The sequence below is a fragment of the Cheilinus undulatus genome, linkage group 19 (assembly GCF_018320785.1).
Source record: "Cheilinus undulatus linkage group 19, ASM1832078v1, whole genome shotgun sequence".
In the NCBI taxonomy this organism is placed as follows: Eukaryota; Metazoa; Chordata; class Actinopteri; order Labriformes; family Labridae; genus Cheilinus; species Cheilinus undulatus.
In genome coordinates this window covers 6,638,925-6,653,622 of record NC_054883.1, presented here as the reverse complement: position 1 = coordinate 6,653,622, position 14,698 = coordinate 6,638,925, and the positions used below count along the sequence as shown (strand labels likewise).

Below are 14,698 nucleotides of genomic sequence, written 5' to 3'. Positions count from 1 at the left end.
ATACACACTGGCAGGGGAGATTTCTGTTTTTATGCCTCTAAACTTTGGAATTCACTACCCCTAGACATTAAAATGGCAAGCTATTCAGATGCTTAAACAGAAAAACTAAAGAAACATCTTCTTAATCTGGCTTTTAAAATTGTTACTGTCCAGGTTAATATTTTTACCTTTGTTTACCTCTGGTTTTAACTTCGTCTTACATTCACTAATCGTATGTATTTTATCTACTAATCTAGTTTCTCTGACTGTATTTATTTTATTTCTTTTACTCACCAACTAATTTCTAATTGTTTTATTGCTTTTATTCTACAGCCTCTGCTCCAAAAAAGTTGGAGTGTTTGAGCAAAATGTAAACAAAAAATGATTTGCAAATCTCATAAACCCATGTTATTCACAATAGAGCATCAACAACATATCAGATGTTGAAACTGAGGTATTTCCCCAGTTCATGAAAAATATTAAATCATTTAAAATCTGATGGCAGAAACGCATTTCAAAATAGCAGCAACAAAAGGCTGGCAAAGTAAGAGGTATTAATGAAACAGCTGGAGGAGCATTTTGCAACTAATTAGCTTACAAGCCATTAACATGACTGGGTATAAAAGGAGAATTTTAGAGTGGCAGAGTCTTTTAGATGTAAAGCTGGGCAAAAGCTCACCAATTTGCAAAAAACTACGTCTAAAAATTGTGGAATAATTTCAGAAAATGTTACTTAACATTGCAGAGGGAAAAAAAAGTCAATGTAAAAAAAGGGAGCGATGACTTTCCCGTTAACTTATTAAAAACAGTCTTAGTATAGACGACAGTCAGAACTGAGAATCCGAGGCACTCTGATGTAAAAAAATCCTTTATCAAACATGGATATCTATGTGTTTCAACTTCAGCGAGTCTTCATGAGCATATAATCAGGAAAGGGACCATCCAGCTTGTTATCAGTGCACAGTTCATAGGTCTGCATCTTTGATGGTATGGTATGGTTAAAGTAATGCCATGTCTTTAAAAAACAAATACATATAAGGGCCACAATGCCATAAAACAACCATACTAAACCAATGATTCCTACATAAGTCAGTTTTGGGCCTATAAAAAATCAGATATGATTGTGAGATATCACGTAAATCTATCACTCACGCATCAGGCTCTTTGCTCAGGTGTGCAGGTCCAGCTAGCAACAATGGATAAATGTTTGAGCACCTCATCAAGTGATACTAGGCCCAAACCAGCTAAACTGAGAAAATATAATGCCAGCTACCTGGAGTTTGGTTTAATTGAGAACAGCAACAAAAAAACACCAAAATTTGTTTTGTGTCTTCATGTGTATGCAAATGAGGCCATGAAGCCTGCCAAGCTATAGCGTCATCTGATAACAAAAAGAACAAAACAAAAAAAAAATTCTGACAAAAAGGTGAGGAATACATCCGCCAGAAAACATGAATGGTGAAACTGACCAAAACCTCAGAAAAAGCACAGAGGGATTCTTATTTGGCTCCTCAAAGGAACGCAAAAAGAGTAAGAAGCCACACTCAACTGAACAAGATTTTTTAGGTTGAAGAGTTTAAAAAACAGCATCTAGGAGTATAAATGGCAGTTAACATATGTTTAATCAGCGTGAGGGTTGTGTGGGGGTCCTTGGAAAACTTTCTGCCCTGTAAGGTGTCAGTTTGAGAACCCCTGCTTTACAACTGCAAAGAAGAATCTGGCAAAGACGACCTAGGACTACTGGGCGGCTAGAATCCTAGATCAGACAAGAATGGGACAATACTCCTCCCCAAAACTTCAGCAACTGATCTCCTCACTTCCCAGACATTTACAAACTGTTGTTAAAAGAATGCTACGCAATAGTAAATACTGCCCCTACTTTTTTGAGATGTGTTGCTGCCATCACATTCAAATAACAGCTCATATTTTTCATGAAATGGTAAAATGTCTCAGTTTCAACATCTGATGTTGTTTATGTTCAACTGTGAATAAAATATGGTTTATAAGACTTGCAAATCATTAGATACCATTTTCATTTACATTTTACATAGTGCCCCAACTTTTTTGGAATTGGGATTGTACTTTTATTCCTCTTTGCTCTCCGTCTGTTCTTTGTGAAGCACTTTGAGCTGCATGTTGTGTGTGAAGTGTGCTATACAAATAAAGCTGAGTGTAACAGATTCACAGACAGCTATAAGAGAGTTTAACATCACGGTCTGTCCCGCAGTGTTACCTAAACAAAAGCAGACAGGGTTAAAGATTTGTGTCCCTCTGTGTGTGGTACGTGAGCTGAAGGTGACAGATGGCTCTTGTCGCAGCTTCAGCCGTCGCAAAACCGTTTACCCAGGAGGCATTGCTCACAGGGGTTTGTTTTGATGAGGAGGAGCGCCAAAAGGAGATTGCATTACCACTCACTCAACACCCTATCATGACTCAGCCTAGTCTCCCCCGTTTCTCCTTCTCCATCCAGATTGTCTATCTCAAACATGAACAATAAACACTTCCCCTGCTTCATTCACAAACAAACTCCTGCACATAAACACACATATGTTACAGCTTGTTCCTGCTCTTTTCCAGCACACATACACATGCTTCTGTCCACACCACAGTGGCTGTGAGGCTTCCTGGGCAAAGACAGGGTGCTGACAGAGGTGGTGGTAGCTGTGTGAATAAGACATGCAGCGGAGAACAGGCAAGGTCAGGGAGGAGGAGAAGGGGGGGTCATCTGCAGCTTAGACTGGCGACTGTGATATCCAGCACAGAGATGAGGCTTCACACCAGACAGAAAGGATGTGATACAGAGAGTGATGGTGGGGCATGCTTCTTAAAAATGGGGGTTATTAGGTCAGCCTGGAGGTGAGATTTCGATAAGTGGCTTCTGTTTTCGCTCACATGTAGGTTACACTTAGAAAGAGGCCGTCATGCATAAAGAAGCCGAGCCAGTGGAGTTATTTTAAGTGAGCGATAGTGACTGTGGCGCTTTCATCAGCGCTGAAATCCAGACATAACCAGTGTTCTTAGAAGTTACTGGGATTGACAGGCATGACTGTGACACCACGTGCAGACGGCACCACCCTACAGTCATATGCAAAAGTGTCTCTTATGCCCATATGTTCAAATTTGAATCCTTTCTTTTATCCAGGGGTGGAATATTCATAAATATTATGGTCTGCAGGATGATTTTGCTGCAATTTGAGTCAAGCAGATGTGAATCCATGTTCCAGTGATGTCACAAACAGGGTGGGAAAAGGCACCAAGGTTTAAGGTCTTAACACACTGGCTGTTATTTTCGGATGTTTTTTTTTTTTTCAGATCCCTAATCCATAAAAACGTCACGCACTCAGACTTTGCACAATAAATCCCATGCATTTTTATTTGCCTTCACTGTGAAAATTTGTAGAATGTGGCAAACAGTTTTGTACTGCGAGGCTGTGGCTCTGTCACTCCTCTAAATCCAGCTGGATCCATCCTGACCGAGAGCTTCATGCAACACCCACTCCTGCGTCATAGCGCTGAGCCAAGCTGGAGAGATGGAGAGCAATTCTTTAATTCTGTCTCACCTGTGAGTAGACTACAACATATGCTTTTATCTTTTATATTTCTATGGCTGATATCCACATAATAAATTTGCAAACAATATTTAAAGTAAGGGAGAGAGAGAGAGAGAAAGAGAGAGAGAGAGAGGAGGGGTCAAGGAGGAAGCAGTGGGCACTGTTTGAATCATCAGTCACCCATTTAAATTACTTGGACTGATGCAAAATTTCGCATAAAATCAAACCTGTGCCAAAAAAAAATATGACAGATGAAAAATTCAGTGCCAGTGCACAAACATTGGAAGAATATTAGCTCAATTTTCTTTTTTAACATAACAAGAATGGCACTTACATACTGGGCATTTAAACGTCCGTGCCGCTGGGATCAGCTGGAAGAGTTGTGATATTGATGTCATGCTGCCTCCAATAAAGAAAACACAAACTAACTTAAAGATAAGAGGGCAAGGATCCCTCAGGCCAGAACAGTCTGTAACAGAGCAGATGCTTGTGTCAGCTCGGAGCAGGAACTAAAGTTTATGGAGAGTTCAGTGACTTTGTTCTTTCTTTTCTGTAATGATTTCTTCACTCAGGTAAACTGGTTGAGAATGCTTCAAGGAGCTGCATTTGCTAAATACGTGTAGGGCTGAAACGATTCCTTGAATTATTCAGGTGATTCGATTAAAAAAATTCCTCGAGGCAAATTATCTGCCTCGAGGCTTCGCTTAAATCAGTCCTGTATCCATATACACCCATGCTGTAAGCCTGGACATCTGTGCTCTGTTTCGCACAGATGGCTATTTATGTGGCACAATGCACTTGTTTTTGTTGTTACTATAACGTAACATGTATGATTTGAGGCCTGAAAATCACAAGGAAAGAGAAGTTGATGCAGTGATGTTTACAGGCACACGTCCTGTGTTATGCAGCCAGCGCCCGTGGCTTCATGGAAAATATGGCGCTATGCCTGCACTGGTTAACCTACGCAGATCTCCGAGTTTACGCGCTGCCTGCATGACTCGCTGCTGCTCAGTTTGTGTCTGCAAACTTCAGGGCATTTCATTAACTTCTCTGATTGAACTGACAGTTTAACAGAAAACCGTCAGATGTCACGATTCAAGTCCTGTTTTGGTGTGTTCACTCTCTCTCTTTCGCGTGCACACATTATATAAATACGTATTTTTCAAAACGTTTCAGTATCCCGAATAATTTGATAAGACTTACATTGATAATAAATTGACACCAATTCAACAGAAACACACTACTGCCACAAACAGTGACTGAGACTAAATAGGTCAAAGTTCATCATACAGTCAGGATTCAACAGGTCACAGAAGCAACTTTATCCCTTAAAATGTGTTCTCCATGTAAGTGGATGGTCTTAAGAGGTCATATTTTTATGGTGGATGAACTCACAAACAAAAATGTGCAAAAATTAAAAGTGAATACCCTTAGAATAATAGACCATATACCTGTAATCTACAGGTTCACCTTTGAGCCATCATCAGACCTCTGTGTGAATGATGGAGCTTTATTCTTGTTAGAATGTGAAATATGACAATTATGCATAAACTAGAGGATGTTAAAATGATTAAGTTTCCCTTTACTTAAATGACAAATTGGAGAATAGAAATAAACTACAATAGAAAAAATAAAGTGTTGGCACCAAAAATTTCCTGGGAGAGGATCTCTAAAACCCCAAATATGGCATAATCTAATGTCATTATTTAACTTCCTGTCCTTGTAACTTTAAGAAATGTAAACTGTCATCAGAACTTGATTGCACTTTGTAAAATCCATTTTCTTTAGAGAATCTGTTAATAACAATTTTTAATATAGAAGTAGTTGATTTAAGGGGCCCAGCTTCTTTTGTCATTTGTCCAGTACTACTTCTCTAAAAAAAAAAAAAAGCAAAAGTGATTGGTAAAAAAAATGCAACATTTATTATCAGAGCACTCAATTAATCGCCAGAAGAATCGACAGAGTACTCTGTTACTGCAGCCCTAAATCAGTGTTAGCACATTACATCAACAAGGTATCAGAGCAAACTTACAAAAATGAACACTAACAAATCACATATATAATCTGATTGGAACTATCGAGACAGAATACAATCGTTAAAATATTATTACCATGTTTGTGTTTGACTTTAAAGTTTGACTAATTTGCCATCTCTTAACTGAGGAGGTGGGGTTTATGAATGGCACTGGCCATAAGTGCTGCCACCCTGCTCTCTGTCGCAGCTTCTTCCCCTGCTGCATGTTTAATAGGTTGACATTAGTATCTTACAGACAGATTAAAGGTCACATATTATGCAAAATACATGCCCCTGTCCTGTCTACAACCCCCCAAGAATCAGCTTTCAGAAAATGTGTGCTGAAAAAAGCCGTTCCCAGATTTTCCCCTCATGATGTCATGTCGGGAGTTAGCACCGCCCCCAGGTTCAGTTGGCGTCCCCGTTTGAAAGAAAGTTTCAGCCCTCCTCTCCTGACAGGAGAGTCACATCCATTAAGCCACATTCATTTCCTGAGAGGGGCGGAGTCAGGGGTGGAGTCAGACAGCTCAGTAACATTTAAAGCCACAGACACAGAAACAGTTCGTTCTGAGGAGGGCTGAAACAGAGGGGGTTTTAGACCTACAAAAATCCAATACTGGTGGGTTTTTTCGGCAACAAACTTCACAGGCATGTTTTGGGGACATCTGAGACCAATAGAAACTTGTCTTAAAGGGATAAAATATGTGACCTTTAAGAGCAGAGGCGATTTATCATGGTCCCTCAGACAGTTTTCTTTACACCACAACTTGCAAACTTTTTTTGGTCTCCGGCTTCCTCGCACCACCAAAGACATGCCCATTAGGTTAATTTATCACTCTAAATTGGCCATAGGTGTGAATGTAGGAGTGCCTGGTTGTCTGTCTCTTTATGTCAGGCCTGTGATTGACTGGCGACCAGTCCGGGGTGTACCCCGCCTCTCGCCAAATGACAGCTGGGATAGGCTCCCGAATGGGATAAGCAGTATAGAAAATGGATGGATAGCCAAAGGGTTTACTTACTTTTTCCAGCAGCACAGCATGCAATCACATGTATAGCCTCCACAGTCCCCCCATCAAGTGAGGGTGTCGTGGAAATGCAAACTATTTAGGGGGTTTAGCGTACCGAAGCATACCAAACTATCCTGGACACCCAAGATGGAAATATGGCTTTGGTAGTTTATTAATTGCATAGTAATTCTCAATGTTTATATGACTAAAAACCTCAAATATAGTAGTAAGACAACAACTATGAACTTGTTGAATGAAGAAATTTGCACTCATGGCCCGTGGCCTCCTCTCAACTCTGCAGTCTCTGAGTGACTCATAGAAAAGTGCTGGTACAACCACTTTACAAAAGCACCCTTCAAACCATGATAGACATTTCATCCAGAACCTCTTTAACAACAATAACACCTTTGCTGAAGTAGATTATGAATGAAAAACTCACTCAAGGACAAATCAGATGGCTGGATGTCTGCCATGGCTGTGTAATGAGGCCAGGCGTTCTGGCTGAAAGATGGATTCCCGGGTTTGTTTTTAAGTGGAAAATTTTGAATAGAAAGTCGTTGTCAGCATTTTACATTAAAAGGGTGTTTAGCACCACAAAAAAAGAGCATATTATGAGTAAATGTAGTAACAGTCAGGGTTCTGTGACAAAGGCACCTTTCAGCAGAGGCGTAAATCCCTCAAATCCTGCCTCATCACCAGTCATTCAACTGTAGAGATATTTTTTATGTCTGAAAATATTTCCAATGAGAGGGTTTGAAAGTTTTCTTTTCTGACATGTTGATACAAAGTGGAATCAAACCAGAGATACTTTTGCTTGTCATGTGCAACAACAACCAAGAATAATTTCCAATAAGGCAGGGTTATTTAACACCTTAAAGGCGTTAACAACAAAAAAATAACCTCTGACCCAGACAGTACTGAGAGTTTAAACAGTTTAATGTAACATCACACTACAAAATGCTAACATAATCTTCCGAACTATATTAAAAACGACCCGCTTGCATTGCTAACTTTATTGATTTGCACCCTCTTGCTCTAATTGCACATTCAGGTCTCAGGCAAGTACCTTTATTACCCTGACATTAAGTGTTCACCCTGTCCAACTCAATTTACACAGCGTCTAAGTGGCCTTGCACGCTGTCTGGCTGTTCACCAACAGTTCATGAAGTCTGGGAGCTCCAGACACAACTTTAATGCATGTGAATACTAAACATACCCTTTACTAGAAGTTGGCATAACATAGGAAAGCAAACTAATTATAGGTGAGAAGTTGTTCAATTACATTTTATATCATGACAAACATCCAAATCCTTTACACAGGATGCCAGCTGGATTAAATATTAACCACACACACATCTCTTATGTCATCAGAATCATGCTATGTACTCTAAAATCCTTCCTAAATCTTAAGACACACATCACAAGACACTGCTAGTGCACAGAGACCTACTGTGAATGAAGTAAGCAGTATACTACAAAATAAAGCTCTTCTTTAGGGTTCACACTCCACTCGGAGTGGGGTTGCAGAAAAACTAATACTTCCCAATGGCACATTTGCACAAGAGCCAGATTTAGTCTTGACAGACCAGACTTTCAGATAAAAAATAAATAAATGTTTTGGTCTGATTAACATATTATTGTATTGGTATTAGTATTCTGTTTCAAAATGCAGGCAATTTATAGGCATTACCAGTGAGATCTATCCCTATGAATGCACCAGGAGACAGGCCTGCCAAGAGAACTTGCTGGGCCCCTGAAAATCCCAGAGAAGGGGCCCTCCCCAATTGTAATTTCGCATCAATATTGACTCGTTTTGGCACTTTTTAATCCCTTTTCACTAATTCATTTTTTCTGCAACATTTTTTTAACCACTCTTAATCCATTTTTTTAACACTTTTGCCACTTTTAAACCAATTTTTACCACTTTTCACCCATTTTCCCACTTTTTAACCCCTTTACACTACTTTGCCAGGCTATGGTTTCTATATTTTTGCCATTCTTTAACCCCTTTTGCATGTTTTATCCCCTTTGTGCCACTCTTTTATCCACTTTGCCAGTTTTCAACTATTTCTTAGCACTTTTTAACCCCTTTTAATTTTTTTTTTTTTGCACCATTTTTGCCACTTTTGATACTTTCTGCACCTTTTGCCTCTTCTGTCAGCCTTTGCCACATTTTAACGTCTTTTCACCACTTTTCCTTCCAATTTTTGTCCCTTTATTCTTGGGGTGTAATGGCACAGAAAAATTTCGGTCTGGTACGTACATCGGTTTTGGTTCGGCACGTTTTCAGTACGGTGATAGAAGCGAATAAATAAAATTTAATTTAAATTTAAATTTTTTTAAAATTGTATTAAAATAAATAGGTTAAATAAATTACATTTAAATTTTAAATAATGCTGCAAACTCCTTCCAAAAGTCCTTCAATGATTTAAAATATTACAAAATAAATAAATACCTTTTTGAATTACTAAGTTATTTTCATTGATATGTTGAGGTATTTATACCCATTCTTTAAACACTAAAATTTCCCAGTTCACTTGAACGCATCATCACACAACCGAGAGTTAGCTTGTTAAGTATGATAATCAGCATCTATCCTGCCGATTTCAACACGGACTTCAGCACTGGATTACTTTTTTAACCAATGATAACTTTACCTATGACGCAGCTGCAGCGTCTCACTCTCACAGAATCTCACTCCTCTGAGGCTGAAGGTTGAAGGTAAAATTGCTTTGATTCACAGAGCCAGAGCAACATTGTTATAATAAAAACTATCTTAAAGAATAGGAAATTCATAACTGGCTGGTTCCTCCTCTTTACAGAGACGTTCTTGTTTGAGCCTTTTCAAACGCTTTGATTGGTCCGCTGGACGACGTGCTGTCAGCGACACAGCTGCAGAATAATGTCAGAGAGCTAATGTTGTTGTCTTTGCCTACTGTTGTATTTTAGGAAAACAGGACACTTTTATCTGGAAATATTCAGGCTGTTGCTGTCATTTGCTGTGGTGTTGCCAGGACAATGTGACAGTGAGTTGTTCTCTGGTTTTCTGTCTGTATGTGAGCTTGGCTCCACATGTATTAGTACCGAGAGGCCCGTACCGAATCAGTACGGTACGAATACACGTACCTTTACACCCCTACTTTGTAATACTCCACAAATCATTTTGACACTTATTGACCATTTTTGCCACTCTCTAACCCCTATTCACCTCTTAATCTGTCCATTTTTGCAATATTTCTGACAGTCTTAACCCATTTTTAAAAAATATTTACTGATAATGGCTGACAAGTGAATTTTTGTAAAAACAGATCAAATGTTAAGTCATTTTGGGATCTTCTTTTCCTCCATTTCTGAATTTAAAGATCTTCTGATCTTCGGAGAGGAAGCTTTTGGGGGCCTGATACTGCCTTTGGGCGGCCAGTTGATGATCATTGCAATACAGCATAATACAACTGAATATGACATAGCCATCACTGCGATGCAATGGGATACAATAAAGCAGTGATTCCCAAAGTCAGGATAAAAACAACAATGAAAACGATGTGTGCCGTTTCCCACTGCTAGCAAAGCAAGGCAGAATGTGTGAGGGGACTTTCAGGTAAATATAGAGCTAACAATAAATGTAGAGCAGACATTAAAACTATTAAAATAAAGATGAGTAAATATATGGCAGATCATATCTCGCCCTTGGCTTCACACGTACGCTGATGGTATTAAAAGAGAGCTCCACTCTACCTTCCCTTACCACATCCTACTTATGGGAGGTATGTGTACATGTGTTGATGTGTATCATGATGGGTGGGGGGGGCTTCAAATTATTTTTTCTGTACAAGTATCACCTGCCAGAAAAAGTTTGGGACCCTAAATACAATATGGGAACTATATGATAATCTTGCAAGGCTGGTGGATCAGCAAGATTTCAAGCTGGTCATCAGGCCAATCCATCTTGCAAAGCTCAAATCTGAAACGACTGTTCCAGGTCTGAGAACGGACAGGTTCAATCAGCATCATTTGAGGAGACTGGGGCAGTAGCTGCAGCAGGTTTCGGTTGGACTGGAAGCGGGTAGCAATAGCTGCTGCTAGTGTAGCAATTAGCACAGATGTAGCAATGGTATAGAGCCACACTTAAAGCTTTTCTTGGTGGAGATGTTTCTGCAGTCCTGCTGACCGGCCTCAGCATGAGTTTCGTCCACCAACAAGCTCCAATGTTTGTACACCATGACAGCGCCTGCCTGCCCCTCACTTTGTACTGTTGCTCTGACTGGTCTGTAATGAATATGACAGACAGAACAGTCATCCAATCACCTTCTGAAATTTTTGAAAAGTCCGGCCCTTCCCAAACACTTTGAATGGGAGGTTTTCCAGATAAATGTGAAATATATCCATGCAATTGATATATGAACAACGAAACATTTAATAATATCAAAATGATAAGCTAAAATATTTGCATGCATCCTTTACAGCAATGATAAACTCCTATGTCGTTATTTCGTCTCACTCCTACTCTCTATAGGCCTACAAAACCTTCCCTCAAGCCCAGATCTATAAATAAATAAACACAGAGTTCCTATACTTAAAGTTTATGAGGCATAATCTTCCTAGCCTCACATATAAACTGCCTTTGTAGCTGTGAACATACTGTGAATGCGTACATGTTTATGTGTAAGTGCAGCAGAGTGAATGTGTGAAAGAGAGACGGACACATGACAGTAATCAAGCCACTTAAGCTAAGCAGTCACACATGAAGCCTGGACGCAAAGAGCTCATAACGGGTGGAAAATTACATCTGGAGATAAAGAATGTCTTAGATCTCAGTCAGACCTTAACACGCCACCGTGCTGCTGGTTTTTAACGTGACGTCGATCCTTAAAGACACAAAAATAGTGTAAGGCTTTCAAGGAAGCCTGGTGCTGTAAGTGACTGTTGTGTAAGAGAGGGCAAGCAGTGATAGTTCAGCGCTTTTCATGCCTTTCTCCAAAGGGACACCAGAGACTTTAATTACCTGCACCTGTGAGAACACAAAGAGCCCCACCCACCAATCTGGCTGTGGACCACACCCTAGTTCCCACGGTAACCTGCTTAAATCCCCTTTCACATAACCCCACTTCCTCCTCTATGCACATAAACAAACACACAGGAAAAGTCCCCGTACTGTACAAAAGGAAAGATGAGGGCCTGTACTCACATCTAAGGAGTCCTCGTTGACGACGATGAGGGACATGCCGTGTGTCACCAGACGACATGAGTAACCTGAGAAACAGAAACATAAAGAAGGAGGAGAGCGGGGGGATGGGAGAGGGATTAGATTTACTCCAACCCAAAACACAGGTGAAAAACTGGTTCAGTGTCTGAGTGGATTTACTAAATCCTGCTCCATTCTTACACTCAGACTCCAGTCTCCTCTATCAGCCTTGAGATATCATCAGATCTCTACTGTAAACTTTTGTCTGCTGCATTCTAACATCATTAGCAAAGCTGCTCACTCACAATACTTTTCTAAATACATTAGTCTAGATCAGTGGATCAGCCTTTTTTCCTCTCAGCCCCCCTACTTGTATCTAAGAAATGCTGAGACCCCAAGACACCCCCCCCAAAATAAATGATGCACAGCTGTTAAAAATCCTCAAATATATTAGTTCTTTCATTTATACAAAACTAAGAAAATCAATCTTAATGTGTTTTTCTTACCAAAAGAGGTTTGTTTAAACAACTTAAAAGTGTTACATGATCATTTTAGGTCATTAATGCACACCTTATTTTGACAACATCAGAGAAGACGGAGCCTTGCGTCCCCCTGTAGGGAGGCCCGGTTGGGAACCAATGCTCTAGAGCATTGGTTCCCAACCTGGGGCCCCAAGCACGAGGCTTTGTCTGCTCTGAGGTGGCCAAAATCAAATTTGGACATTTTGATTAAAACCATGATAAAGCAGTTATTAAGCAGTGTCACTTTCTCTTCTTTCTTGGGTCTTGGGGGGCTCCACTTTTCTTAGGTACATGTAGGGGGGGCTCCAAAAAAAAAACGGTTGGGAAACACTGCTCCAGATCACTTGTTCTTAACTGATGTGTCAGGACCCAAAAGAAGATCCTGGAATCTGGTTTCCTACACACTTTCAAAAATCAATTTAACTTATGACATTCTCTTGAGCTTTATTTATTTTATTTCAATCAGAGTTGTTGTTTATTTCATTGTCAAACATTCTCATTTTATAGAAGTTTTCTGTTTTCCTCAAAAAATCAACTTAAACGGTAAACACTGACTTGAAAAAAGTTAAGTGTTAAACTGTTGTTATGTTGGACCAGATGTCACAATGGCCTTACACAGCTGTGCTACGATGACCCCGCCTACATGGTGGGGACGCTATAGTGTTTGTTTTGTTTTTGTTTATAAAGGTCACATATTTTACTCTTTTGAAACAAGGTTATATTGGTCTCAGAGAAGTTTTTTGCTGAAAAAAACACTCCGGTATTGGATTTTTGTATGTCTAACAAACCCTCTGTTTCAGCCCTGCTAAGAATGAGCTGGTTCTGTCTGTGGCTTTAAATGTTAATGAGCTGCCTGACTCCGCCCCCACAACACGAAAGGGATGTGGCTTAATGGATGTGACTCCTGATCCTCCTTTCAGCTGGCAATCGGGAGAGAAGGATGGAGCTTTCCTCCAAGCAGGCAGGGCCAACGAAACTTAGGGGCGGGGCAAACGCCCCACATGACATGATGAGGGGAAAATCTGAGAAGGGCTTGTTTCAGCACATCTTCTGAAAGGTGGGGGTGGGGTGGGGGTGGGGTTTCTGGGACTTGAGGGGATTGTGGACAGGACAGGGACACATATTTCTGTTAGAAAAACCTGAAAAAATGTTTTTTATTTAATATGTCCCCTTTACCTTGTTATTGTGATTCCTACTCCTTCACTTTAAAATATGATCTAGCTCCAATTCTTAATCATTGTTTGTTTTAACATAATTTTTATTATCTGTCTCTTGAATTTGTACGATTTATAATGACGTGTGCTGCTGACCTCTTTGCCAGGTCACCCTTGTGAAAGAGATCTCAATCTCAGTGGGTCTTTATCTGGTTACAAAAAGGTTAAATAAATAATAGTACACACTATAATGGAAGACAAAGTGCCTGGTACAATAACCAAGTACAGAAGAGTCAAGTCAGCTGGGGCCATATGTAGGAAAAGTAAGTGATTAAGTCGAACTTAAAGCCATGCTGAGGAGTTTTAAGCTGATTATGAAACAGTCAGAAATTTACACCCGTGCTCCAATATGACCCACAAAAGAACAACATTGACAATTTCTATATAGTCAGTGCCTGACACCACTACAGTAGGGTCAGCATCAAATAAAGTAACAAATAATGCCCATTTTCTTGTTACATTTTCAACAACAAAGATTACTGGTTGGGGATCTATTTAAAACAAATTTATTTGACAATTGAAAGAAAAATGGAGACGTCAAAATTAAAAAACAGACATTCTGGGACTAAATCTTCTGGGACTAATCCCGGAACATTTTTGGGTGCTTGGACATCAAAACTGGTATTTATACTTACCTGTTTTTACTAGTATTTTAATAAGTGTTTTTTATATTGTCCATTTTGCAACCAGAAGTCTTCGGCCAAAGCAGGGATGTTCTGTGCATTCATCAATTTTAAGGTGGTAAAAACATTATTCTCTCATATTTATGTTTTGTATTTTCATGTATTATTTTGACTTATGGTGTTCCTGCTGCCCCTTTTAACTGTATAGAGTGCTCTGACTTACTAAAACTGGTGCTCTATAAGGATATATTAGTAAAGCTCAACCACATGGAGGTATGTGGGAAATAAAGGACACAGTTTGTGGAATATATTCCAAGAAGATGTCCTAAAATCAAGTCTTTTCATGGAGTTCTGCCACAAACTTCCTCTTAAACTCCTAGAAGAATCCAAACCCTCCAGTGTCATTACAGTGCAATTTTAAGTGCCTTCTCTCCTGTGTACTCTACATGCTCACTTAAGAGTTTTAGACATGTCTGGCATTCCCCAACCTGTATAATGCCTGCTCTTCTTCTCGCATAATTTAATAAACTCCACAATACACAGAATTCCCTGCACTGCTGAACATGATATGGGGCTTTCCACACCATCACTGGCTCATCAGCTACTC

At 39.7% G+C, this 14,698-nt stretch overlaps 1 protein-coding gene across 9 annotated transcripts in view; it reads right to left on the bottom strand.

The window, feature by feature from the left end:
• atp8a2 (ATPase phospholipid transporting 8A2) overlaps positions 1–14,698 on the bottom strand; it is a 107,768-nt gene that overhangs the window by 50,201 nt on the left and 42,869 nt on the right. For all 9 annotated transcript variants that reach the window (XM_041814362.1, XM_041814358.1, XM_041814360.1 and 6 more), the window contains one exon: positions 11,737–11,801. In XM_041814362.1, coding sequence (XP_041670296.1) covers positions 11,737–11,801 — 65 coding nt within the window. The remainder of the gene's footprint in view (positions 1–11,736; positions 11,802–14,698) is intronic.